Source organism: Anser brachyrhynchus, assembly GCF_964034855.1.
Source record: "Anser brachyrhynchus genome assembly, chromosome: 6".
NCBI lineage: Eukaryota > Metazoa > Chordata > Aves > Anseriformes > Anatidae > Anser > Anser brachyrhynchus.
In genome coordinates, this window is record NC_137700.1 from 33,049,469 (window position 1) to 33,076,942 (window position 27,474).

The 27,474-nt window shown below is 42.5% G+C and overlaps 1 protein-coding gene and 1 long non-coding RNA gene across 16 annotated transcripts in view; both read left to right on the forward strand.

The window, feature by feature from the left end:
• SORCS3 (sortilin related VPS10 domain containing receptor 3) overlaps positions 1 to 8,350 on the forward strand; it is a 313,425-nt gene extending 305,075 nt beyond the window's left edge. For all 15 annotated transcript variants that reach the window (XM_080597782.1, XM_080597781.1, XM_080597774.1 and 12 more), the window contains 2 exons: positions 3,333 to 3,493; positions 4,089 to 8,350. In XM_080597782.1, the coding sequence (XP_080453908.1) occupies positions 3,333 to 3,493; positions 4,089 to 4,153 (226 nt within the window). In that variant the 3' untranslated portion in view covers positions 4,154 to 8,350. The remainder of the gene's footprint in view (positions 1 to 3,332; positions 3,494 to 4,088) is intronic.
• A 13,142-nt stretch (positions 8,351 to 21,492) lies between these two features.
• Positions 21,493 to 25,721, forward strand: LOC308197577. Its single transcript, XR_013953109.1, has 4 exons — positions 21,493 to 22,059; positions 22,398 to 22,439; positions 22,534 to 22,652; positions 23,819 to 25,721. It is a non-coding gene; the product is annotated as an uncharacterized lncRNA (long non-coding RNA).
• The last annotated feature ends 1,753 nt before the right edge of the window (positions 25,722 to 27,474 follow it).

Below are 27,474 nucleotides of genomic sequence, written 5' to 3' on the forward strand. Positions count from 1 at the left end.
TTTAGCTGAAGGGCTACCTTACGAGAATATATTTTAGACAGATGGAGCTTCTTAGCAGGAACTTTGTATTCAGTACAGTACTCCCTGTGTTAAATGGTCTGTGTACCCAGATCCTGCCTTGTGACAAAATATTATATTAGAAACATAAAAATAAAATTCTGGGCATCAATAGTTTGTAAACCCCCAAACTGGGAAGCTGGAGTATTCCTGTTTAAATTCCAACAATATGTTTCTCTCTCCAGCTTATCTACAGGTTCAGGTAAGGCTAGTACTCTAATGTTGTTAATAGGATACAAAAATTAAACATGGAATTATAGGCATATATCCTACTCTCCCGGTTTAAAGCTGTCCTGTTCTCTAAGCTCTTACATTAACCATTGTCTAATTCTGTGCACGTCAGGATCTGTTACCAAACTCCTGCAGACTTCAGTGGCCCAGGACAATTTCCTGAGAATCCATGTATGAGAATCTGCTGAGGTGCAGATTTCTAGGCCTTCAGCCTGTCCTGCTTGCTGTAGTCACTAATCTCAAGGCATTGATGTAGTAATGTGCCAGGAGGCAGCTGACGACTTCTCTGACTCCTAGCTATAGGATGAGGAAGGCAATGAAATCTCTCTGAGAGATGTGTCAAGATCTAGGTACATCCATTTCGGGAGGTGTGCTTTCCTTTTTATCCTGGTGAGATAGTTTCTTAGGTTTGGGCTAATGTCTTTGGATTTATGGTCAACGATCAAGTCAGCAAAAAGGATCTGCATATTTTGACTGCCAGCGAGTGGTATGGAGCATGGTAATCCACTTTGCATTGGCAGGCTCCAGGTCCTGTTATGCTGCTACAGCTCATGAAACAAACTCTCATACTACTTAGGTGTCCTGAGACTTATTGAAACCTTGAGCGTAGCATCCATCAGCCTTGTGCTGTGCTCCATGGCTGGGAAGAACATGTCTTTTAAAAATCTGTCTGAAAATGCAATGCATTACAAACTGGAGGGGGGAAGAAGGCAGTGCAGGGTGGGAGGAAAGAAATGGTTAAAGCTTGAGTTTTTAAGAAAGTCAGATACCCAGAGTGTCTGTCCTCAGGTTGATTTTTCAGGACAGAAAGCAACTATTTCAGCTCAGTGAGAGCATTCAACAGTTCTTAATGGAAGGTTGAAAGGGGTTGAAAACAAAAGCTTTCCTCTTGCTCTCAGTGATGCAGAAGTCCATTAGCAATATGTACTTTTCTGATGAACAGTTATCCTAGCCTGAATACAGAACTGCTGCTTACAGGAAAAGGTTGTGGGGAGAGCATGGGCCTGCATGAATTTTTAATTCAATAAATTTATAGAATTAATGCTTTGCTGGTTTGCGCACAAGCTCCTTATTATGAGCCCATCAAGTTATAAACTCAGCAGGTATGTTAAACACTGCTGCCAGAGAGATGCTTGTTGAGGAGGTTGGGGTGGAAAAGGAAGGAGGGGGAAAGCTGGGGAAATCAGCTGTAAAAAGGTTGTTTCTTCTCTGGGTGTATGAGCTTATAGCAGGTCAATACTGTTTGTGTATGCGTGGTGGATAATAGTGTGGTAATTGGTGGAAAGTTGTGGGCACCTGTCTGCTGGGAGGCACAACAGGATTAGGTATATGTGTATGCATGCATGTGTGTGCAGCTGGCTCAGTTTCTTTCTTCCCCTAAGTCTCTGAAGTACCTGAAAGCTCTATTCCTCATAACTCTAAAGAGCTTTTCTCACCTTTCTTCTCAAATCTCAGAAGACTATCGCTCTACCATTGCATTGTTTGGGAGCAAAATGGAGTCTTCCAACATTTCTAGGCATGTTCTCATGTCCACATCTCCACATGCCTCTGGAAGTATTCTTGGCACTTGAATCCTATGGGGGTCTTGTTACTTTCTTCAGCTGTTTTCTTTAGTGTTTTGGGTGGGGGAACTTAGGGGTGGAAGAGTTCCTCTCTCCATGGCTGCACTATTTGTAGAGAGGTACTGGTGAGTCACAAAAAATACTGTAGTTAGTCCTTTTCCTGACCAAATCGTGTGATTCACAGCCATGTAAATGTGATGTGTGAATTCCCTGTGTAGTAATGATGTCTTCTAGTGAATTGTAAGGCATGTCTGAAAGTTAGAAAGACAGAGGGTCAAAGAAAAGAAGAAGAATATGAGATTTGTTAACTACTGCTAAACATCGCAAATACGTCCTGAGTTGCTGCTGGTTAAGATCAGAATGCTATATCAAGCCAAAGTGCAAGTTATATAAGGCCAGAACTTGACTGGAGTAAAATCAGTATAGGTCTATAAAACTGATGAAAGTTGAGGCATCTTGTGTTTCTCACCTGTGTGCTTTAATGAACAGAAAAATTCCCTGAATTTCCTTTATTTATGTGGTGCGGTATGCATGGCTCAGAGCCCTTCTAAGGGCATTAGACAAAAACATTTGGTCACCTTCCAACAGGCCGCTGAACACAGATAACTATAGTACCCCCCAGAATGCTTAAGACATTACTTTTCAGTTCTCTTATTTTAAACTTGCATTCCTTCAGGGATTATGCCTGGAGGCTTATCTAACTATCTGTCTGACTTTCAAGGATATCATTCCAGCAGTCCAAGTTAACTTCTTTTGGAAGAAGGAAAAAAGAAAGAAAGCTTCCACTTTCTCGGTTCCATGAACAGCAAGGGAAAATAAGTCCCTACAAACTTGCATGATCCTTAGCATGGCAAACTGTGTTTTGCAATGAAATGGTAACAAATAGAGTTTTTGGTAGGTTTTATGAGGTTCAAGTCCTTTCTGTCCTCTGAGGCAGGACCAATTCTTTATAACTTATTCTGATGTGGCAGTTTCTACTGTGTCAGTGTGGGCCTGTCAATAGAAACAAACCTAGCAATTTTTTCTCAGTTAATAGTAGTGCTGAAATTGATTTTTACTTTTGGTTTCCAATGCACCACTGATCATATAATAAATACTGAGAGAGTTGGCAATTGCAACTGATTGTAGTTACTTGATTGTTGCTGTCTGACTTGGGGGTACAGTGTCAATTGTGTGCACGTCTTCTCATTTAAAAGGGAAGGGCCAGAGCATTTAGGTTTACTGCTGGAGGCACAGGGTAGGAAGGTAGTGGCCTAAAACTTTTGGGTAGCTTTAGGCTGGTGTTACTAGTGGATGCTAATGGCACGCTCAGAGCTGAACATCCCTGTGGTGCTTTCACCAGTCTGAGAGATGATACTACTCTACATTACTGCCAGTGCTGCATTTCGGGGATTGGTTTCATTTTAATCGATCTGATTAATCAATGACATGCCAAGGACCCTTTGGCAAAATATAATCTCAAATATTTTCTTTCCTGTGCAGGAAAATCCCTTGGATTAATATCTATGCCCAAGTTCAGCATGACAAGGAGCAAGAAATGATTGGCTCTGTCAGCCAAAGTGAAAATGCCCCCAAAATCACTCTGAGTGAGTTCACAGACCCCGAGGAGCTGATGGACAAAGAGCTGGACACGCGAGTGATGGGTGAGACACAGCCCTTGCCTCGGGCTTGTTTCACTGTATGGGTGAGGATGCTGGTCAGTCGGGTGTTAGGTGAGGCAGTGACTGTGACCCTCGGTACAAGCAGATACTGAGACAGGGTCAAAGTCTCTCTGCAAGAGTGACAGGGAATTTCACCTGCGGTTTTCCAGCCTTTATCCCAATGCTATATGACCAGGGTAGGAGCCTGGAAACAGTAACAGGAATATAGGAGTGAGTTAGTAAAGGCTGTGACTCACACCTTGGTCTATTCATGACCCTGTCTTTCCTTTGGAAGGCTCCCAAATTCCCTGAACCCTCAGAAGAATCAACTAAGCCAAGCTTACACCATTGGTGTGCTATCATTACAAGTGGATATGTCAACAATAGCTTAATGAGTTTACTGGTGGCCAGCAGAGCTGTAATAACAGCTTTTCTGCATGCTCTATGCTTATTGCAAATGCAAAGCAGGATGTGTTACTTTTAAGCACCTTTTCTGTCTATACACTTACACAAACACATTCTAAGAAGGAGTAAGAAGCAATATAGACCAAACTGTTGAAGGCAATGCACTAATTCTCTTTTCCATTTTCCCCTCCAGGAAGCATCTCAACAATTGCCAACAGTGAAAGCACAAAGGAAATCCCCAACTGCACTAGTGTTTAATACTGAGAGTCCCCTTGGTCTACAACATTTCTGAATTTTTATTTGTAATTATTATTGTTATAATTATTATTATTATTATTATGAAAAGAGAGAGTTATATGTCATTATTATCATTTGGGAGGGGATGGGGTGGGCTTTTTCTGTTTACCAGGGCTGCATTCATAAATAATGAGGTTTCTTCATATTTAGGAAATACTCATCAGACGAGGACCAAAAAGCAAAGAATGAGTGAAGTGTGTATTGGAATTTAGAATGCCAGGCTCCTGGTTAAATACAGAATGGGAATTAAGTATTAAAATGCAACAGGCAGATATGATAAAGAAGGCAAGATAAATGTAGGTAAATGGTCCCTTTTCTGCCCCTTTTGTGAATCATGAATCAGCTATTTCATCCTGCCAGAAGGCCCAGGCTAAGCTGTGGGACCAGGCTCTGCAGCCTGCCAACAACCCTCACATTCCATTGATGCGCATGTCTCAGCTGTTTGCAGGATCTCCTTTTTTAATTGCTTTTAATTTCAGTCACCCTCTGGCATTGTTGACTGCTGAGAAAGGGGGAAAAAAATCAGAGCAAACGTTACCCATCAGTGTTCCTTGGATTGTGGATTGGCTAGAAGGGACAGCACCGCAAGCAATGAAGAAGCATGCTTGAGTTTATGAATGCAGCCCAAACCCCGTGCATGTGAATAGCAAGGATGCCGAAGGCCTACTGTAGATAATTACAATGTACATAGCTTTTTATTTCTTGGGAAATAATTTAATGTTTAGTAAAAGAAGATATGTTTAAAACAGAACCTGAACCACACACACACATGCACGCACACACACACGCCAGCCAAACGGGAACTGTGGTGAGCACTTGAATCACGCTTTGGTTCCAGGTGTGTTCCAGTTGTCTGTCGTATTTCAATCTTTCACTGCTGTGTGTAAACAGCATGGTTTATTTCTCTGTGTATAACTGCAAGCCTTTTTTTTTTTTTTTTGAATGTATATTATCATTTCCTATGAAGGAGCAGAAAAGGATTTTATCTGGATGGACTATGAGTCTTTCACAAATATTTTAGTGATGTTCATCATGATCTGTTCACCTCCATTGCTGTTGTCCACTTCTGAGAAGGGTCTTGGTGATACCAGGAAAATAAGGAAAACAGAAAATTATCACAATCTCCATGTGCACAAATACCAGTGTGCTTGCAGTACGCAGTACAGCCTCAACTCGGCAGTGAGCCAGGTTGCATTAGCTCCTTTTCCAGTGATACGCCATGCATTTACCAGTTAAGCTGGTGAAGCAAAGTGCTGTTCAGGATGCATGAGTATTAGATTTCGGTTGAACATGATGCATGTGATTAAGGACTGCTCTTAGGAGAAGGGGATGCTTAGTCAGACCTAAATAACTGAGCTAGGAAAGGTCTTATGTGTGCTTTAGGATGGCTGTTTCCAGTTCTGGATGAAAACGCTAGTGGAATAATTTCTGAATGTTGGGTTTGTAATTTTTGATCGGAACAGGGAGGTTAATGAAAAAAAAATAGTGAAAAAACTCCTTAAGAATCTTCCAGCACACCGAGTTGAGAATAGCCCCTAGGAGTGGGCAGGAGGTAGACTTAGCAGAGAGTTGCCTTTATCCGTTTGTCCTGAGCTGATGATGCTAAAAGCGGACCTTATTCTGCAGGGTGTTGAGTTACAAGATCTGCTGAGAGTGGAAGGAAGATTAGAGGCATGCTTGGGAGATGTTCTAGTGCCTGCATGGTAACAGCAGACAGAAATTAGGTAAGGTGACAATCTAGATAGAGGATTCTACCTTTAATATATCTGGACTGAAATGAGAAGATGGCTAGGATTAAGGTGTTAACTTGCTACCTCTCTGTATCACAACATGCTGGCTGCACACCAGCCTCAGCTACATGTGTTCACTCTGTGAATAGGCTGGAAGGTCTTTCAAAGGTTAGAATCCTGATGTGGCCTGAAAGGGGAGAAAAACAGTGGTTAAGCATGGTTTTGCGGAAAAACACAGAAGGTATTTCACTGCTAAAATAGTAAAACCAAAATGTAGGGAAATATTGTTTTGTGTGAAGAATTAAAACTAAACATTCTCAGTTGTTCTGCTCCTCCGTTTCAGTAAGGCTTGTGGGCCTTTTCTCTTGGTTTAAAGAAAATTCTTTTCTGTTTCCTCCCTCACTTTTCTGCTCTAGTTCCTAATACAAGCTGAAGAGTGATGGCTGTGTTTTTCTCTTTAAACTTGAGTTTCCATCCATCACATGTACATAAACTGTTGTGTTACTGTCACTGTTCTTCTGAAACACCAAAGTAGTTTACAGTAATGGCCCACTCTGGTGATAACACTGTTAGTGCAAGGCCATAGCTTCCCATTTAGGCATAGATGGGAGGGATGTACATAAGCAATGGTCCTGTGGGCCTTGAGCTAAATTGTGGGCTGATCTCAGTCTTTGCTGATCGTTAGAATTTGAGGGACTGCTTTTGTGAGCTGCTGCAGAGGGCTGGATGAGAAATATTAATTGTTTTCCATATTAACTTTTTCTTTGCTAAACCAGGAAACAAAGTGAAAATGTTCACTGTTTCAAATTTTCCTTTTTTTTTTTTTTCACAGAAATGATCTTATGTTGATTTTAAAAAGAAAGAAATGGGATTACAGTTTTTACAATTTAACAGTTTCTCCCTTTACACTCTTAAATATGCTAAAATAACTCATAATGGATGGGAGAAAGCAAGGAGGAAAAAATTGGGAGTAAGCTACCGAAAAAAAATAAAAATAAAAAATGGAAACATTTTCATCCCTCCTACCCAAATTTAATCTCTATGAAGGCTGAGAAGTTCGGAGAAACATCAGTCTAGAAAGACCGTTTCAATCTAAGATTATTCTAAAGGTACTCAAAAGCAAACAAAAACCATGGACCCCAAATTAAATGTCAAAAATCTTGCCTGGTTCTTGAGTTGACTCAAATTTCACCTTTCATGATGCTTTCTGGGTATCAGCACCTGTCAGGGGAGTTCATCGCACTGCTGCTTGGACATGAGTGTGCTCCATGCATGTCTGGAAAGAGCATGGGACCATGTTTGCCAGATCATACCCCCTGCATTAGGGCAAAGCATGGCTGATGGCAGCTGGAAAAACCTTGTGTTAGTGATTGACAGCTGCTCCTTTAGGATGTTAGAAGGGTAACTACTGTGCCTGCAGGGTAGCTGAGTCTGCAGCTATCCGTGGGACTTCTGTAAGGTTTAGGCAGCCAGTGCTGGCCACCTTTTATTTGGAAGGTACTGACCTGGGGCATTGGCACAGGCTGGAGAATTGTACATTTTTATTTGTGTACTGCATGATGGGGAATAGCAACCTGGGGATGTCATTTTTTTTTTCCCATTTTTTTTTCCTCCCTGCAAGTTTTACCCCTGAGGAAATGTAATGGAAGTCCTTGAAGCTGTAGACGATTATTTACCTGAGGGAGGAAGGAAAGACGCAGTACCATAAGTAGAACATAAATAGCTCCCACAATCAAGTTGTGTATAGAGGAAAAGAAAGAGAGAGCAAGAGACTGGGTCAGTGGCCTCTATCACTGCCAGCCTTTCCCCCATGATAGATTCTGCTGTGTATTGACTGTGACATAGGAATAATGCATGAGACCAGGAGACTAGCTGCAGCTTATGACCGTATGTCTGTAAATCTGTTATAAACATCCAACAGATCCCCTGCTTGGTTTAACCTGTGCTTGAGAACCCAACACTAAGCCTGGCAGGACTGGAAATAGGGCTAGAGAGACTGCGGACCGCAGAGTTTTTCAGTTAGAGTTGCTATCGATGAGAGTAGGCACAGAAGAACATGCGTTTTCTTCTGGACTAAGCCTTGGTTTAAGGGACGTGCAGGGATGTCCTGTTCTCCTCCCTTTTCCTTCAGTCAGTTCCTACACGTTCCAGCATGTGCTGGTCTGAAAAAGCAAACCAGAATTCTCATATCCCTTCTGATGATGTTGGACAGTGCATTAAACCCAAACCACCACCATGGTTTTAAAGGATTAAATGAGGCAGACAATTGCAATACTTGGATTAAACACAGTAATACAAATGCATGAGTCATATATATACATATATATATATACTGTTCTTGGTTTTATTGTTCCATTTGAATATTTCTACTGTAAAAAAGGCAGTGGTTTTGAAATTGTTGAAAATAAATGTATTTTTGTACATCAGAGTTACCCCTGGCTGCTCTTTCAGTCTTTGTTCTTCTCAAGTTTCCTTTTTGCTCTGTCCTCACTGGATTTCCCTTGCTGTATCTAGCCCTCCAACCCTGTATGTCATTCAGGGTCATGTAAAACACAAGGAGGGTGAGCAGAACAGTGTTACAAGGCAGGAATTTTTGAGGTAAAAGATAAAAACTACCTCCTCTCTTTCGTTTTTACTGCTGCTCTCCAAAAATAATTATCTCCTTGCCTTTCCACCCCACGGGCTGATCCTCTTTGGAGCCTCAAAGGTAAATAGGATGGGACACCCACCTGCTTATGCAGTCAGGGCCCTGTGAATCCCAAGCTCCCATCTAGCAGCCTTTAGTCTAGAAAATGCTGCAGAGTGCCCATGCCGAATAGATACATATATCAATCTGCTTTCACTTGTTGGCACAAGAAACTACTTTGAAAGGAAAAAAGTAAGAGAGAACATGCAAATATATCTGGATATTCATCAGCCATCTCCCTCCATGGGAATGCACGCACACAGACACCCCTGCAGTGCAGATTTTTGGTGTATGGGAGAGTTACTTGGGAAACATCTCTCCACTTCTGTCTCCTCCTTGCATTCTTTCCCAGGTGTCTACTACTGGTCACTTGTGGAAGTGAGACCAGTGGGCCAGGTCTCTTCTCTGATCTGATGCAGCAAATGTTTTGTGTATGTATTACACATGAATGCAAATTAATTCTGTTTATTTCTCCCTTCTATAATTAACAACCTGTTGTTTCTGTTTTTCCTTTATGTTACTAAGCTGAAAAGGTCAGGCAGCTGAGTGTTAGGATGGCCATTTTGGATAATGATGTATGAGAGACCTCCAGCATCACAGAAGACCTCCCAGCTTTTGAAATCTTTGGTTTTGGCCCTCTTTACAGCAGTGCCCGTGTAATCCTTATGTTCAAATAGTCCTGAAATACGGATCATGAACAGATAAGCACTAATGATGAAATTACGGTGGCTTAATGAGCTACCACCGAGACCCAATAATCAACTATGTGCAGAAACCCAGCTAAGTGCAGCAGTGAAGTCAAATACAGGCACTTGAACATCAGCCCTCGTAATCTGGGAATATGGGCAGTAACAGTCTTTGCCTGAATCCAGCTCATTTTCTGTGCGAGGCAGACTTCTTATTCCCTTTGTTAAAGGCAGTGTAAGCATTGCTTGCTACCTTGTGATATTCTCATGTCTGCACCAAATACCCCTCCCTTGGGGATATGGTGCTGCCCAGGAACAGGCCATCATAATTACTCACGGAGGAACCTTGCTGCTGTCTTGTTTCACTTCTCACTGTGGTATTCAATAGCACCTTTGTGAGCCAAAGCTGATATGCCAGGTATGGGACAGCTGTAGTATGGGAAGGAAAAGTACCGTCAGGTCCATTTTCCCCAGCTTGAAATGCTGATAGTGAAAAGTTTGATTGGGTTTGGGCTTGCTCACTCATGATGCTTTTGTGTTCCTTGTGCAGGAAGAGCCTTTCATTACTTGTATAATGGGAGCACCTAGAGGGCCTGGCTGAGAACACATCCCCCTTGTGCCCACCACTGAATAAACCATGTTGCAGCAATGCTGGTGATGGACTGCACAAATGCAGTGAGATGTGGCCAGGGCTGGCTGCACCCTCACCCACGTGCTGCAGTGTAGGACAGAGATGAAGGAAGGTGTGTGCCCGTACCAGCCAAGGCTCTGTCTTCAGACTATTTGGGGCATTGGGCTGAGTCCTCCTGCTGTAAGGCAGAACCTAAGAGATATCTAATGGACCTTTTGCCCTTCTAAAATCATCTGCCTGAAGAGGTGTAAACTCACTGCTCCTGCTTGCTAGGAGTGGGACCAGCCTTGCAAAGGTAAGAACAGAACGTCTTTCCCTTAGTCCTAATTCAGTCCAAAACTTATTGCAACCAGAAATGCAAGTTCCTACACCCTAGAGAATTAACCCAAAAGAGGCCTAGGGATTCAGGTAACTTCCTCTGAATGCTGTTGCCCAACTTCTAGTTCTTGTTCTGGGGACAAATGATACATCTCCTGTCCAGAATTCGGGATACTGTGCACTTAAACATGGTGAGGCAGCCTACAGCTGAGTTTGCTTTCTGTGCAGGTCTTACTTTTTCCCTTGGCCCCAGTGAAGTACTCTGGTTATTAAGCATTATCAAAGCACCATTGCACTACTGACATATTATTGTAATACATCATCTGAGTGCTGGTCTCCCATCATATATCATGGTGCTACATCACAGGACTGACAACTGACAGGAGCCCCAGACCCAGAGACAGATCACTTTTCTAAGCTTTATAGGCTTTATTTTTTTTTATTTTTTTCCCTCTTTCTCCTCTCCCCTCTGAGACAGTAAGCAAAGACAAAGAAAGCAGTGCTGGACTGCTGCCACTAAGCTTTCAAAGCCTTTAAGTATATTTATCTATTCATTTTACCCTTGACTCTGGAACATTAATTAAACAAGGCTGCTGATGTTTCTATATAAGCCCAAAGAGATGGGTTTCTTTTGGGTCATGAAGAAGGAAATGATCGTTTGCTGTGAACTGTTTCATGAGACTAGCACATGTGAAGGTCTGTGTGAGCAGAAGAGAGAGAGATGAGTCCTTGCAAAATTAAAAATAATGGTTTGTTCCTGAATTCAGAAAATGTATTAGTAGTAGGGCTCAACTATATTTTTAATGCAATTGTGATGGTAGAGACAGGACAGAAGGTAATAGTGTTTTGTTGTTGTTGTTGTTGTGATTTTACCCCTGATAATACAAAAGGATCTGCTTCTTCATTGCTTTATGCTAGTTTTACCTGTGCAAGCCCACTGACATTAGTGAAGTTAGTCTTGATTTACACCAGAGTGAGCTCTCACATTAAGAGGAGTTACATGCCTACTTCAGGGACAGAATAAATCCTTTTTAATGCCTTGTTGTGAATGTCAAGCAGTTTTCAGGCCCAAATTTAGGGAGTTTGTAATATTACTACTAAAAAACCCTACTACTACAGGGACACAATGGGGAGGAAGAAGGAGAATGTTCATTAAATGAAAAGGAAATGTTGTGATGATGTGTGCTTTTAAAAAGCCAGTGCTGGTTACATGAACCTGGAAGGAAAAAAGGAGAAGAAAAATGGAAACCCGATGTGAAACAGCGAGGAAGAACAATGGACTGGCTGAAAGCCTGTGGCTGACCAGGGTGCTCAATGAGGGGGAAGTGGATGTTTAATCATTTTAATATGAAAACATCTAAAATCTCAGGCTGGATTAACAGAATCCAGAGGAGGTGTAGCACATTGAGTACATATAAGATGGAGTCATCCCTGCTTCCGTGTCCTGAGGCCCAGCTTTGAAACTAAAATGTGAGTTTTAAGCAGCTGCTTCCCTACCGAAGGTGATCCATTATAGAGGAGTGGTGGGTGAATGGTAACTCAGGTTGCATTTGTAGGCCATTTTCAGAGCTCAAGTTGGGGCCACATGTAATCTTATTCAAAGAGCTGGATGTAGAAAAGTAGTGGATCCTGATGCTGAATGTAGATGTCACTGTGGGAAGGGCAGGATGATGGGAATACTTGAAATGCTGTGCAATATTTATCTGTTCTTGGGACTCACTCTTCTGTCCCTGCAACTAATTGAAGTGTTGTTTGGGTGAGAGGATAATTTAAAATCAGTTCCTGGAGTAGGAGGCAAGGGTAAGCTCCTCCAGGGAGCTATTTAAATGGGTCTCAAGAACTGACTAAAGCAATTGGCTGAGCTAAGACATGGGATGTAGCTATCTGGCATTCTCTTGTGACAATGAACATTCCCTGAAGAGAAAACAGGGAAATTATTTTTTTTTAAGGAGGAACAGAGGTGGTGAAAATGAAAGAGACAATCTGACCACTGGGAGAAGGCAAAGTCAAGCTGTACAGCATCTCTTGTTGTCCTAGCTGCAAATGTTCAGCTATTCCTATGGCCTGGTGTCCCAAACTTGCTATACTAGCATGAGCGCATACACACCATTGTTCTGGGGTCCCCAGAGGGGTTCCTGTGAGTCCACAGGGATGGAGGACTGAGAGCCATAACACACCACTGGAATGCCCAGGACTAGGCAATGCTGCCAGCAGGAAAAATGCTGCAGTTACCTCAGGAGCTTTGCTTCACAGTATCTATATATTCCCCCAAGTATCTAAAGCTTATTGTGGGCAAGTCTGGGAGTCTAAATCCATTTGTGACTCTGGACCTTAGTGCCTAATAATATTGCCTATACTTGGAATAATCTGAGATATTGTTAGGAATACCTGTGAGACTGTGCTTTTAATCATTTTTTTTTTTAACCTTGAAATGTTCCTGTCAGTTCCATTCTATGGGCTGCTAGAGATCTGAACCCTGTTAAAGGATGCTGAGGGACTTTCCTCTGTTTTTTGTATCTAACTTCCCTTCATTTTGTAGGTTAGACAGCAAAGTCTCAGCCACACACACACCCCGTACTTTGGGACCATGAACAGTTTACAATATGAACAATATTTACAATAGATTTGTCCATTTTTTTTTTTCTTCGAGTAAAAGTCACAGAAAGGGCAAACAAGTGGCTTTGGTGCAGGAGAGCCTGTGGGCAGTTTTTGGTACCAGTGCTATCAGTTTTAGCACCCAAGACTATGGCTGTTGGTTGGTCATTAACTCCTACAGGCCTTAGGGCACACCCAGCTCAGCATGAACCCTCACACGAGTCGCACAACCCCTACACTTTGCTGGCAGAGGAGGAGGATTTAAGAACCATTGCCAATTATTTTTTTTCAATCACGATATTTTTGTCAGCCTCCTAATCCTGAGTACTAGGAGGGAGTTGAACTAATTTATTTATCTGTTCCACTGAGGACTTTTGGAGGAAGCTATATTGAGAGCAAGGTGTGAAGGAAATGCAAGGCCTAAGCAAGTTAGCACAGGCCTGTGTTCCAGTCTCATGGCAGGCCCTGGGCTCAGGAACTCCAGGCCTGGGCCAGAATCTCCTGTCACTGAGGCTGGGGTGTTGCAACTCTGAGAGCTCACATTACAGAAGCAACTAAATGCTGATTTCCCAGTTCAGGATCACTGGCTTTGTTCAAAACTGGCTTGGGCAGGAAGGCGAGGGGGCCCCAGGATTTCTGTTCTAAACTCCCATAGATACTGGTGACAGTGCCAGCTGGGTGTTTCAGGCCTTGTGTCATTTGTGAACAGGACCTTGAGTCACTGGGACTATGTTTACTCTGCAAGGCTAGCATCAAACTTGTGTACAAGCCCTATTGCCTTCTGTGGGCCTGATGTCCACTCTGGTGGTTGCTGCTTAAGATCAGAGCATGGATACCATGTACAGGAGGAGTCACACTGGGGCCAGTGGCTGGTGGATCGAGATCTTTTTTTTCTTTTCTTCCTGGAAAGTTTCAGGTGTCAGCCCAAGGCTACTCCACAGGGGCCGTTTATATGGTCCATATGGATGAAGGGCAAGATGGAACTGAATAAAAGGCTTCGTTCCCAGCTTAAATGGCTGTTCAGACACACTGAAATGTTTGCATTCAAATTTCTGGTTGTAGCTGCTGCACACCTGCAAACCATACTGCACCCCTCTAAAGACCAACAGCTTGCATCAGGAGCTCCAAGTGTGAGGAAGGCCAAAAGGGATGCTTGGGTCACTGAACTGGGAGGTATCAAAGGCGAAAGTGGGTGGGAGAGACTTCAGAGGGAGGCTGATGGTTCACTCTGGGCCCAGACCAATGTTAAGCTTTTTGGTGAGACTTTTTTTTTTTTTTTTTCCTTCCGTAAAACCCTTTCTGTAATTTTTAAACCAGAATTAATAGCTACTCAGGATTGTTGGCTCCAGCAGTTATTATTATGTTTCAACAGATGTTCAGCCAGTCAGATTATTTAATTAGCTTCATGCTCCTTAACCTTATAAATCTGCGAAAGCTGTGACAAGGATAAAGAAGAGGAATTAACAATAATAAATCAATACTCCAGCCCTCCTTAATGCAGTCTAAGAAGTTTGGATCAAAGAACCATTGATAAGTTTTGTGAGCAACCTGAATGTCTTGGATACAAATCTCACTTGATCAAAATTTTTGAGGAAAATGCCCAGGATTCTGGAAACAGGTTCCTTGGGAAGCAGGGAGAGCCTTTTTGTTTAGGGTGTGGGGTCAGCACTAGGGAGACCTAATTACACTCCCTATCTCTTATGTTATTAAAAAAAAAAAAGTCTTTTTTTTTTTTTCCCCTGAGGTGGTTGGCTTCAGGGTCTGCCAGCACACCTGCAGAGTGGCAAGACCACCCCAAATCAATGAAGATGGAAGACGGACAGCTTGATCATGTCACTGTAGTTCAGCTGAAGTGCTTGTAGCTATTGAAGACAATAAACTCAATATGCAATGAGTATGGATCTGAGGTTTCCTCTTACTCTTCGTTATTGGGCTTCACACAATTCAGTGTGCACGTCTTTCTATCATGTGGCAAGGGGTAGCCATGGCCAGGACCTGGTCCAGCTGTTTCCAGCTACTGGGTTGGTATCTATGAATTTATTGCACTCAAATATTGCAGGATTACAGGAGATGTGAATCAGTGAATCAAGGCATAAAGTGACCCACTTCATTCTCACCATGCCTGGAAGAACAGGGCTTTATTCCCACACATTATATTTTAAAAAGTGTTTCCCTCATCTTCATTTCAGAAAAATACTTTGCTGACAGACTTTTGCCCCTCCAGAGACTAACTTCAAACAAGAATGTTTATAGAGAAAAACTCAATTCAGTGAGGGCTTTTTTTGCACTCTTATTGGCTTCAGCAAGCCACTTTTTTAGTCTTAATTTTTCCTTTCAGCAATTTTGTCTAACAGGTCTCATGATATGTCTTCCCTCCATAAATCAGAGGGGTCAGAAATCTAGGCAGAGGAGGAACAGATTTGCTCTGGAAATCTCTGGAGATTGGGCTTGACTTTGCACTGAGCTCTGTGCACTGGGATTTAGGTCAAGCACAGATGGTAATGGCCATCCCTCTGAGATCTACAATTAAATGTTATTTTTTCCCTGTGTGGAGCTAGTAATACTTGCTACGCTGCATTGTTCTGGACTTTATTGTACCGATGGCAGTAAGTGGGTCTGCTTTTCCTGCTGTTAGTGCCATGGTAGGAATAAAATCATGTATTAGAGTTTGTCTATATTTTTATAATCACATATTTTCCAATGGCTGCATTGCACTTTGTTCTGGAGAGCTGCTCCACTCATCTCCAGCACCACCATCCATTTTTCTGCCTTCCTTACTTTCATGTGGCATCACATCCCTGCTCAGAAATTCCCATCTATACAGCTGCTTTAGTGGGGAAGTGAAATTCACCCTTGTTAATGCAAAGGTTCAGAAGAGGAGACGTCTCCATTTTCTGGGGGGTATGAAATGGCTGTCTTTTACGTGATTTCAGGAGTGTCAGAAGATTTAAGTTCAAAAAGGTCCAGGCAGTGTGACCTCCCTCCTACTGGGGTTACCAGACAGCAGCTGCTGTGTCTGCCTATAACTCAGTGACACCTTTCTGCTGAAAGCAACTTTCTAAAGTCATGAAGAAATGGGCAGGACTCTCAGCTAGTACACCATTTGTCGTTTCCCCCTCCCATCCTGTAAGAAAATAAATAAAATTATGTTTACACCTGTTGCTTTTGTTGCCTCTCTTCAGAAATGATGTTACCATTATATATATATATATATATATTTTTTTTTTTTCTTCTCATCATTTTTTAGCTGGGACAGAATTAAGAATGAAATTGCAAGGAAGGAAAATGTTTGTAACAGCTCCATTTTTTATATGAAGAGAAATACCTCCCAGGTGAAAGGAGACATTTTTCTAGGCTAAATTACACATTCTAAGAAGAGCATGAACAGACAGGCTGAAGTTTTGCATGGTAACCCATCATTAGTACCATTACTACTGCCAGTAACCAAACAATTTTCTGTTTTCTAGCAGTTAAAAGAACTGATAAAAATATCTTTGAGTGCAATCAGGAAGGCTTGGGAAAAACTCTTCTTTTAGAACTCCAACGCCCTTTAAAAATATAGGGTTTTTTCCTTCCCCTTTCATTTCTTTAAGGTTTTTATAAAAATGAAGAATACGACAGGGATTAAAATGAAAAAGGATCTGGAATCATTTTGACTGAGAGGAAAGAAATATTTGTACATTATTCATCGTACTCTCGGTTATTCATCAAAAGTTTCATTCTTCAACTAAAGTCTTTTCCTTATCTTAAAGCCACTGACATGAATATATATCACCAAGTTAAAAAGATTGAATTACACTTCTCCCGCTGCTGCTAAGATTCATGGAAGCTCAAAGCCCAGCCTAGTCCCTAGGTGTACTGAGCCAGTGCATTTTATGATTTTCGGAGAACAACGCTAACAGGGTTTGTCTCTTCATTGTGATACGGAGATGATTGAAAATGTGCTGCTGTATCGCTTGATAAAAGACCTTTGCCAAAAAGGAGAGCAGCTTTGTCATTTGAGAACATTACCCATGGGGCTTAAGAGACCTACTTGACAGCAAAACCTCTAGCAGATTTTTTTTTTTTTAAAGCAGCATGTTTTCCATTGCCCATAGTCGAGCAACTGGAACAGCAAGAAAAAAAAAAAAAAAAAAAGAGCTAAGATGTGACCCCTAAAATCTTCCCTGAGTATTTTGTTGCCCCATAAGTACCAGGAGAAGTGACATTTCTTGCTTCAGTTCCTCATGCTGGCTCAGGGGGAGAATCACTCATGGTTCACGCTGCTCTGATGGGGTGGTGCCACAGAAACTGGTGGCTTCCCAAGGCGTTAGCTCTTCCTTGGGTCCTCAGCTTTAATACGATCGGGGCATAGTGCTATGATGCAGCACTCAGTGCAGAATGACTGCTCACCCTGCTTGATTCGGTTTTGCAAGAGCTGGCGAGGTGTTTGCTGCCCCAGTAAGACTCGGGACACGGACAAAGGTGGTTTAAAGTGAGTTTGGCATGGTGTGTGTGCACAGCCAGGACGGTCTCTGCAGGATGTGCTGTGCTGTGGCTTGACAAACACCTCTGGGTGTCTGTCTGGTGGCTCCACTGGCCCCCCATCTTCCTGATGGGAAGTACACATCCCAAAGGCAGGACAGCTGCCAGGACCGCGGAGGCGCTGCAACAGCAGCAACAGTAGCAGTGCAATAATACCATTTATTGCTATCAAATGCTACCGTGCAACTATTTATTTCAACAGTATTTCAGACCTAGGGCTGTCACCATGTATTTCACTGCAGAACTGGTGTATTTTACACAAACACACAAAACCTTCCTCAGCCAACTGCTGCTGTAGTGACCCACAAATACATTTTTCTGCCTGTGCAGGTGGTTGGGCGCTCACCAGGCCTTGTTGTGCTCCATAACAAGGACAGTGTTAGATGAACCACACTGAGCCATACATCATTCTGCAGCAACATGCCTTTGATGGGAAAATGGACTGCTACAATTTGAGCAGGGCTGAGCTCTGACTTGCCAAGGGCATGTGGCAATAACTTGGACTGAGGGGAGCCTGGGAGAGGAGAACTGTAATTAAAATCCCCGTTGACTTTCAGGAAAGCTGGATAAAATAATGACAACCTAAGCCCAGAAAAACAATAGTGACACGGTCATTGTCAGTTCAGATTAAAGGGATCCAGTTTTATATATTTTTAGAAAATATAAAGGGCTTTAAAACACTTTTTTTTTTTTTTTTTTTTTTGTCCTTGGCAATTTAGCAAGTGTTTTTGCGTTTACCTTTCCCAAACCATCATACCTGTGAATTTTGCCCCTTCCTGCCACTGTAAAGTCCAGAGAAGGCAGATGGGTTTTAAACTCAGCCTACATAGCCCTTGACTTGCCTACTGTGAGAAACAGACTGTGAGCAGGAATCCCTGCTTCTGTGCCTGGCACACCCTTCCTGCACCCTCAGTTAGGAAGTGAGGCTGGGCAAAAGGTAGCCTAGGTGGAGTGGTTTGCTCTGTAGCTGGTTGGGTGGCCAGACTGCACTATGGAGGTGACCAGTAAGTGCAGGCAAATAGCATGGGAGAGAACTCTTTTGGGTCAGGCTGCTGTTGCAAACATCACAAAATGTTATTTCGCATGGCCCAACAATAAATGAGACTGAAGTGAATCCAGCCTTCCTGCCTATGCCTTCAGTATTGGGGTCTGCATGCACTCTGCCCGTGCTAGTGAGTGTTTTTTTCACCAAAACAACAAAAATTATGAGGAATTCAGGGAAGTGTCTGCTTTGTTTTGGGCTCTTAAACCTCTTAATTTCCAAGACCTGTGCAAAAGCTGAAGAAGGTTTCTAAAGCACACTTTTAATAATAACAATAACAACAATAACAACAATAACAACAATAACAACAATAATAATAATAATAATAATAAACTGAAAAAAATCTTACTCATGCTGGTTGTTCCTACAACCAGCAGACATGCCCATGGCAGCAAGTCCTTGGGGGGATTAAAGGAGACGGGCAGGGTCCAGCAGCTGGCCCTGAGGCCAGCCGCCCCTGCCCGCATAGAGCTACACCAGCCCCAGCGCTGAGCCTCGCGGTGCTGGGTTGACATCTGCCAGGCCAAAACCAGCAATGATCTCTTCAGCAGCTGCCCTTATTTTGCAAGTTAGTTAACTTTTTTCCCTTTCTCCCTTCTGAACTCTGAAGCTCTGTCTTTCCACATGAGCTGAGCTTTTTTGAAAATGGTTGTTTAATGGGAACATCTGGAGTGTGAATGGAAGACTTATTTCCCCTTTTCCCTTCAGTAAATGCTCATTGCATACTTTAAACGTTGATCTTTTTTTTCCTTCCCCAAGCAGAGAAAAAAAGAAAAGGATCATTACTTGACAGAACAGACTGCGCTCTTTAGTTACTTAACGTGTGCGAGTGTATCCTGCGAGCCGTGACTGGAGAGCTTTCCCTATAATTAAAACTTTCCTGCTGTAAGCCTTGGTTTCTGTTTAAAGTTTAGCAGTTCTTCCTATTGTTCAATCGGTGCTAATTAGCTAATACCTGTACACAATAATCCTTGCAATTTAATAACCGTAAGGTGGGATGTTCTTTTATGTTGTAGAAAGAAATCTTAAAAAAAAAACAAAAAAAAAACATGAAAAAGCCTGAATTCATTTACTTATGTGCTGTTTAGAACTCTGCAAAATTAAAAAATGGAGCGATAAGTAGGTATTATTAAAAGTATTATTCATATTTGTATTTCCATGCCCCTTCCCATCCTTTTTCCTATTTGCAATGGAGGTGCTGCCGAAGGATGACCCCTGCATGGACAGAAACCCTTCTCCAGTCCTTTGGCATGGTTCACCATTAACCAAACCGAAAGTTATCCCAAAGTTTAGTGAATGCTGTTCAGAACATCTCCATCAGGTGGAATTGTCTGTCCCTTCCTGCTAGTTTGGGTCAAAACAAAGTGAAATGACCTAAAGTGGCCTGACTCAGCACCCCACACCTCATCCTCCTGCCCAGCCAAGCAGCGGTGAAGCACCGGCTGAATCTAAGTGCTCTGCAGTTGTTCCACTTCATTCCCAGTTAAGCCAAGCAAGGTGTACACGTTGTTTAAAACTGCCTGCACAAGCTGATTGCTTGACAAGCAGAAAAGAAAATTCGAGATCAGAAGCAGAGCCTCATTTCCCATGACTGATGCAGTGCTTGCAAGAAACCCTACATTCTGCTGGCCCTATGGGCTGGAGCAAGAACCACCTTGTCTGTCTACTCTTGCTCTACTTTCTGCCCCCACTATGCATTGTGAAAAAAAAAAAAAATCCTCTTATTTTGAAGAGGAAACTGAATAAAGATGAGAATTTGTTACTTTTTAAAGCCACTTACAGTTCCCTGCAGGGGACCTCTGGGTCCCCTGTAAAAGACCTCTCGGTCTTTTGGCCTCCAGTTGTCTGAGCTATTCAGAAAATCTGTGCCACGTCAACTGGGACTTTCAAATTAACCCAGGTAGCACCAGGCAGAACCTACATAAGACTGATTAAAATATATTGACCTGGTAAACGAGAGCTAAGCTATCTTGTAAAAATAACCCACCTTCTCTCTAATTTTGAGCAACAAGTCCTGCTGTCTTGTCCATTTCCTCTTCTTTTATAAGGCACTGTTATGTGTGGTCTGAATCCTCTTTCCCTCTGTTCCTTCACTTTCAAAAAATGCAAACATTCAGCTATTCATAGGAAGCCTGCTGTTTTCCTAGGCATTTTACCATCAGCCTTGTGACATTGGCAATTTGGAGCATTTTGCACTAAGCATATTTCATTGTACAATTATAACATCGGGACTGTGTCAGGTGAGTTATACAAATGACACTTTGAATGTCTCTTTGGGGTTTTTGTCTGTGTGTTATGTTGTTTTGTTTGCTTTTAATGAGCTTCACTCTCAGAAATAATAGACCACTCATTTGTTCTCTAGGTTTAACAACCACCATGGTAACTATCAGAAACCACAGTTAAAAGATGTTACACCCCTTCCTGCACTATTCGAGCCCTTTTTTTTTTTTTGTCTGAATTTGACATGGAAATGGGTTTGCCAATGAGTTAGATGCAGATAAAAAGGGACAGAGGTGACAAAAGGCAGGGCTATCACTCTCTGTGGTGGCTAAGACTGTCTCTGTCAGTTTGATTTACTGACACCTGCATTTACATAGCACTTAATCACAGGAGAGTGGCCAACATGCAGAAGTTTTCTCCAAGAAGCAGAAGAGAGAGGGGTGGAGGGAGCTGTTCTGACCATGAACACTGGAATTAGTGCTGCCACAGACTCTTCAAACCAGGACTATTGCCCTAAATAATGTTCATTTAAGAACTTGTAGCAAAGACAAATGTTTTTAGCAGAAGTTTCTCTAATGAAAAGGACCAAATGGTCTGTAGGATGGAGGGTATCTCTCTTGATCTCCTCTCTTACTTTCCCCATCCCTCTGGGAAGATCTTTTTCTTTGTAGAGATTAACATTAACTGGGGGAAAAAAAAATCCCCCCCTATATCAAAATCCTTCAAAACTCCATGATTTATTTCTCTGAGTGACTTGTATTCTCCATCTGTGAAGCAACTCTACGTACAGGCTTCTATTTTGTTTTTTTCCCCTTAAGGGGCTATTAACTATGTAAACAACTTCAAAACAAAGAGCCTGGGCCATTTCATTAGGGGAAACCATCTCTGCTTCCAAAGGCCTCCTGGGGAACAGGAAGAGTTCATTAAAACCAGGGCGGTGTAAAAGGCATGCACAGAAATGCATGCACAGAAATGGAACCACTATGAAACATTAATGACCTCAATGCATTAGCAAATCTTAAACTAAAGTAGAATTACGTTGTCTCTGGGGACCTGCGTGTACCTCCTTGGACTTTATTTTTTTAATGCTATGGAAAATGTAGGCTTCAAATTTTAATGTGAAGAGCAAAACACTTTGCTGGTGTGAGCTGAAGAAGGCAATCAAGCTGGCCCTAGGCCAGTGATGTGGAGAAGGTGAAAATCCTAATTGTCAGCTGCTGTGTTTGCTCCAGCTGGTGATTATTGCCGAGAAATATCTGCTCAGCCCTTATTGCCAAATAAAGGCTAACCTGTTTCCTTTCCCTTCTGATTCTACATGAACAGAACCACTGCTGCATCACTTTTCTTGTTTTGATAAGTACCTATATGCCTTGCCATTTATAAAGCACTGAAGAGACATTTGGCAGTGTTGCATCAAGAGCAGACAACTGTTTAGGTCAGTATTGATCCCAATGGAAATTATTGTATAGGTCTCTCCTGTGAGTTATGATCTTTACTAAAGTTGGGTGACATTTCTCCAAGGAATACTTTCTTCAGCAATGACAGAAAAATGCAAAATTTCAAATGCATTGAAACCCTGCAGAACAATTTATGCTGAAATCTGCAAACATTTCCAGCCCTAAGAAAAATACATAGTACTCCCCCTTCTCCCCAATGTAATTTAGAAATGATGGCTAAGTTAGTTTATAAGTTGATATTGAAAAGTCTTTGATGAGAGGTGGTGTCTTCAGTGATTTTTCAGCTCTTTTAACTTCCTCACCTCTCCTTCCACAGGGCAGGGGAAGTGTGCCTCATACGGCTGACAAACCTTTGAAGGCAAAGATGTTGGGAAGTTTAGGGATAGGTCTGTGCTACAGATTATTTGGGAAGAAGGCATATAGTATAACCAATTGATTCTCTTCCTGGGAAGTGTGTGTGTCATCGGAATGTGGGAATGGTCATCCAGGACCAAAACAAGGACTGCCTAGCCCAGTGCCCTTGTTTCCAGCAGTGGCCAAAAGTAAATGCTTATAGAAGAGAAGGAACAAGGCAAGTGTGTGTGATACCTCCTTCCTAGTGTTCTGCCTGCCTCCAACTATTTTTATCTTGAGCCTTTCTGAGTGATGGGTTTTGAAATACCTCACCAGTCTCCCCTTGAACCCAGACTGAGCTTAGAGCCTCCTTTGGCAAGGATGCCGCTCCCTGCAGTGCTTTGCTGAGCCTGAGGACCACTGGGTTTGAAGAGAGACATCTTGTTCAGGCACATTTTCATTATAGCTCACACTTAGTGAGGCTAATCTTTCTGTTTTCTCCTAAATTGCTTGCAGTCACTGTTTTCAGGCAAACAGCTTTCTTTTCACCTAAATGACAATGACATTTCTATTATATGACAACTGTCTATTTACTGTGGTATATAAAGCATGTCAGGACTGCCTAACAGTTCAGTGTTACTTCTAATGCTATTTTGCCCAGTGCTAACTAAATTGCTGCTCTCTAATCCCAGGCCAAAGGTTAACCCAAAATATTAAGCCCAGCCGTTAGTAAGATTGATGAACCACCCTGTGAATTACAGAACCATGATGCCTGAATGGCACTGCTTGGCACAATCAGTAGTTATATCCACACACCTGTGCCAGGTGTGTAGATAACAGGCAAGAATATCAAATATCCCTTGCTCCCACAAGAGCTGCGTGACCCTAGCAGGCAGGGTGTGTGTCTGTGGAGGGAATCATGTGCAGTATCTTTGCACTGGCAGTCATTCTGAGCTCCAGTTCAGGTTTGCATCTTTATCCAGACACAGGATTAAGAACAAACATTTCAAACAACAACAACAACAACAAAACAAACAAACAAAAAAACCCAAACTGGCATTGATAGAATTAAAGCAAATACAACAGAAAGTGCATTTTTAATATTTCCTTTACATTTTATTTTTCTTTTTTTTTCTGGAAAAGGATGGAATTTTAAACGTTTCTTTACGTTTGTAGACACGTGATGTGGTGCATTTCCTGTTTGTGTGATTTCTTCTGGTATGAGGCAAGGCTTTTATTCTGTTTTTAAACTTTAATGTTGGTTAAAAAGTAATCATGCATCTTTGTGGCACGGGTTATGGTAGTAAATATTTAAAGGAATTGCATAAGTCTACTATGCATCAGAAGTGAGAGTTAGGGAAGAATGATGCCAAATTTGGACCTGGAACAATTTTCTTTTTGAAGGAGATCAAGCATGAGGCCGCCCTCCTCTGCCTTTCTCCAGCACAAGTTCTGCAGAGCAGAAGGAACTTCTGTTCTCTTCAGTGGAGGAGCTGAGCGCCTCTACCATAAAGAAGCACCAAACACAGCATCGCCATTTTATTCCTGGTCTGTGCATTCCTGGTGCATTGATTTTTCTATGGTAGAGAGCAGAGCAATCTCTCTTCAATGGAGACCTGAGAAAGACGTTGTATAAAAGCAAATGATTGTTAAGAAACAGCAGCATTTCTCTGTTCATGATTCTAGCTGAGACAGACAATCTGAGGACCATGCTCAGTCTGAGCCAACCAGTGTGTATCCTATCAAATTTGGGGCAATTTATGTAGCTGGGAAGTTGCATTTTTGAAAGACTGATATCATGTGTTGCTGGTAGCACAATTAAGAAAGTCAAAACTGGGACAACCATAGGGCAACATGGTCATGTTGGTCTTTGGATGGCCTGGCAGTGCACAACACGCCATCCCTTAGCTCTTTTAGGGCCTAACTCTGTCAGATGGAATAGGCCGAGCTGTAGTTACTATCCTGGATATCCATTATTATTATAATTATTTTAATTCTAAGTGCAGAAACCAAAATCAAAGGTTTCTTTATACTTTTAACAGCGTAAATCAGATTTTTTTGACTGCTAAATTGGAAAGGGCTGGAGGAGAGCTGGGAAGCTTGTCACTAGCTGGGAGTCTGAACCAGTCCCTGGACCAGCACTCCCTCCTACAGCCTGTTGGTGGAACACGCAGTACAACAGTTGGTGCCTTGCCAGGGGTGATTTTTAGCAGAGGAAAATAATGAGAGAAAGGGTAAACAAATAAAAATCAGACAGTTCTCTGGGTTGCTCCACTGTAAGTTTGGTGTTTGTAGCAGCCCCTGCCTGCTCCACCTCTCCTGTCCATTACATGGCTACGCTGTGAAGGCAGAAGGAATATTAAAAAAGCCTGTGTGGCAGAACTGTTGCTGCAGCCAGAGGACTTGCTTGCCCAAAGTCCAAGGAGGGAAACCGATTAAATGGTCTTGCCCTGCACACAGAGGCTGCTGCTGCTGAGCAGGGAAACAAATTCATCAGTTCCCAAGGAAGAAGAGAAAGTTGAGCAAAACAAGGGGGGAGGCAAGTGAATGCCAGCTGGTGGAAGACAAGTAACATTTTCCTGTTTTAGAGCCTAACAGCAACTGGTTTATGGATCTCTCATTCTTTTCGCATTTGGCACCTTTCATCTGAAATCTGGAGACCATAGAGAGTACACAAACTAAACTTGGCAACCTCTGATTCAGGGCTGCTTCTGCATGGCCACGATGCCAGTTTTGACAAACACTCACTCCTCATCCCCAGTATCCTTCCCTTGTTTATGCTAGCTAATTCTTTTTCTTGCTCCCATTATGTGGATTTGCCTGACATAACGAGAGACCTGTTCATTAGCATCTGAGCCTTTGAATAGCTTTCTGAGGAGGCTACAGCACAAGCTCATTAACAAGGAGAAAATAAAAAATATTAGGCCTGGCAAAACAACAGCCCGGCTCTCAAACAAACCTTGAGCCTGCATTTTCCAGTTTGTATCTTGTACAGGGAGATGCTCTGGAGACTCATGAGCAGCTGTAGCAGCCTCACCACTAACAAGTAACTTGGTCATATGTGTTGTGTGCTCCCCTCTAGCCTGTCTCTCCTCTCACCCCATTTACAGCATTGCAACAGAACCGGAGACAGCAACATGTTGTCCCTAAAGCAAGGAAGGAATCCACGGGACTACTGGCATTTCTAAATCACATCGTGCTTTCACAGGTTTTGATGCAGTGTTCTTTAATGGAACCGGCTGTAGGAGGCTTAACTGTATCTTTACAGCCAACAGCTTAGTATTTGGTGGCAAATACACATCCTCAGCCCTCTATCCTGTGGCACACCAACGACTCGCAGAAGGAGTTGCAGTACAATTAAGGTTTTGTTAAAATTGGCATTATTTGTACCTATGAGCAGCCGTAAGCTGAAAGGTCTTGGAGTCACATGTGGTGAAAACTTGGACGTGCTAGCAGTATGCAGAATGGCTGTAAGCAGAGGATGTTCGGCCTTTCCTTCACATGAGCACCATGCAGATGGTGCATGGGTGACGACAGCAGCACAGCACAGTGTGCCAGGTCACAGTGAGGAGCTGCAGCCCTTCATGCTGGGTATTACAGGCAGTCCCGGGGACAGCAGGCCAGGTGTGAGCATTAGTCCACATCCTCTAATCTGGCAAAACCGACTTTAGTGGTAAGATCACAAATATGGAGGGTGGGTTTTGTTTCTTAGCTGTTTTGTTTGTTTGTTTCATGGTTTCTACTTCAACAGAAGAGTGAGAAATGAAGGCAAGAGGCACACGAGTCTGAAAGAATGACCTCAAAGTAAGCACTGGATGTTGTCTTTAGTAAATTCACAGTGACGTGCAGAAACACTTTAAAGGGAGCTATCCAGCCCAGAAGTGGGATCTGCCCTTTCTTCCCACACGATTTTAAAAATGTGGAAGCTGAGACAAGGACTACCAGTAACTGTCCCTGGAGCACACACATTATGTACATCTCTGCACTTGGTAGCAGATCTAAGCCCATACCTACAGAACTCCCCTGGTTTAACATCACGGGCATTTTCCTTTCGTTTTCAGTCAGAAAAAAGCCCATAATAATCTGGGATAGCTCACACTATTCTTAACAAGAATATGAAAAAGCCTTTGGTCGGAGTTTCCATTCAGGTATTTTGCTTTTTCTAAAACACTACCAGTCAGTGCTTTCATTAGTTTTTCCTTAAAAAAATAAAAATAATAATAAAAAAAAAGAACAACAATCCCAAATGTAATTTAATTGCCAATAGCACTGTGATTAAATTTGGCCTTTTGCTTTCCTTCACAGTCAACCTCCTCAATTCCATCTCCCTGACGCCTCTCTCTGTAGTATCGATTCAGTATTGTTAACCTTTCTTTATTACTTGTTTATGTTCCCCCATCAGTTTAAAAACATCAATAAGAAGCTTTTTAAAAAGGACAGAAGCAACAAATGGAGAGACATTGAGGAAAGGTCAGGGATGCAGAAGGAGGCAGTGCCTGCTTTGTGGAGGGAGCAAAGAGACAGTGCAGAAAGGTTAGTGGTCCTGCTGCTGAGCAAAGGAAGGATTTGTTTGTTGAGAGAAATGACTGTTACTGGTGCAGCTTTTGCAGCAGACAAAATATGCCCAAGAGAGAGAAGGGATCTCTTCTGCCGAGGGCTCAGGACCATTGGGAAGGGTGCAGCCTCAGTGATGAGACTGAGATGGTCTGTGGGATCTTTCCCTTCACTCATTAGGAAGCTGTAGGCATGTTTTGGTGTTTCTTCTTTCTGTTTGATCAAAATCCCAATCCCAATTTACTCTGTTTAAGTAAATCCCAATCCGAGGACATTTACTGCTCTGCACAGGGGCGTCCTGGGTGGAGCTGCATTACTTGGCTGGGATAAGGAGGCAGAGTGGCTGCGTCCTGATGTGACCGAAGGCACTCAGCCTTCAGCATTTCTAGCAGGGGACACAGGAGCCCAAAACAGTTTGCTGTGTCTGAGGCTTTGCAGAACTTGGAAAGCACTGCAGTTTGGAGGAGTTAGCTCAGGGTCCTCTGCTTCCCCCTCCCTTTCTTGGC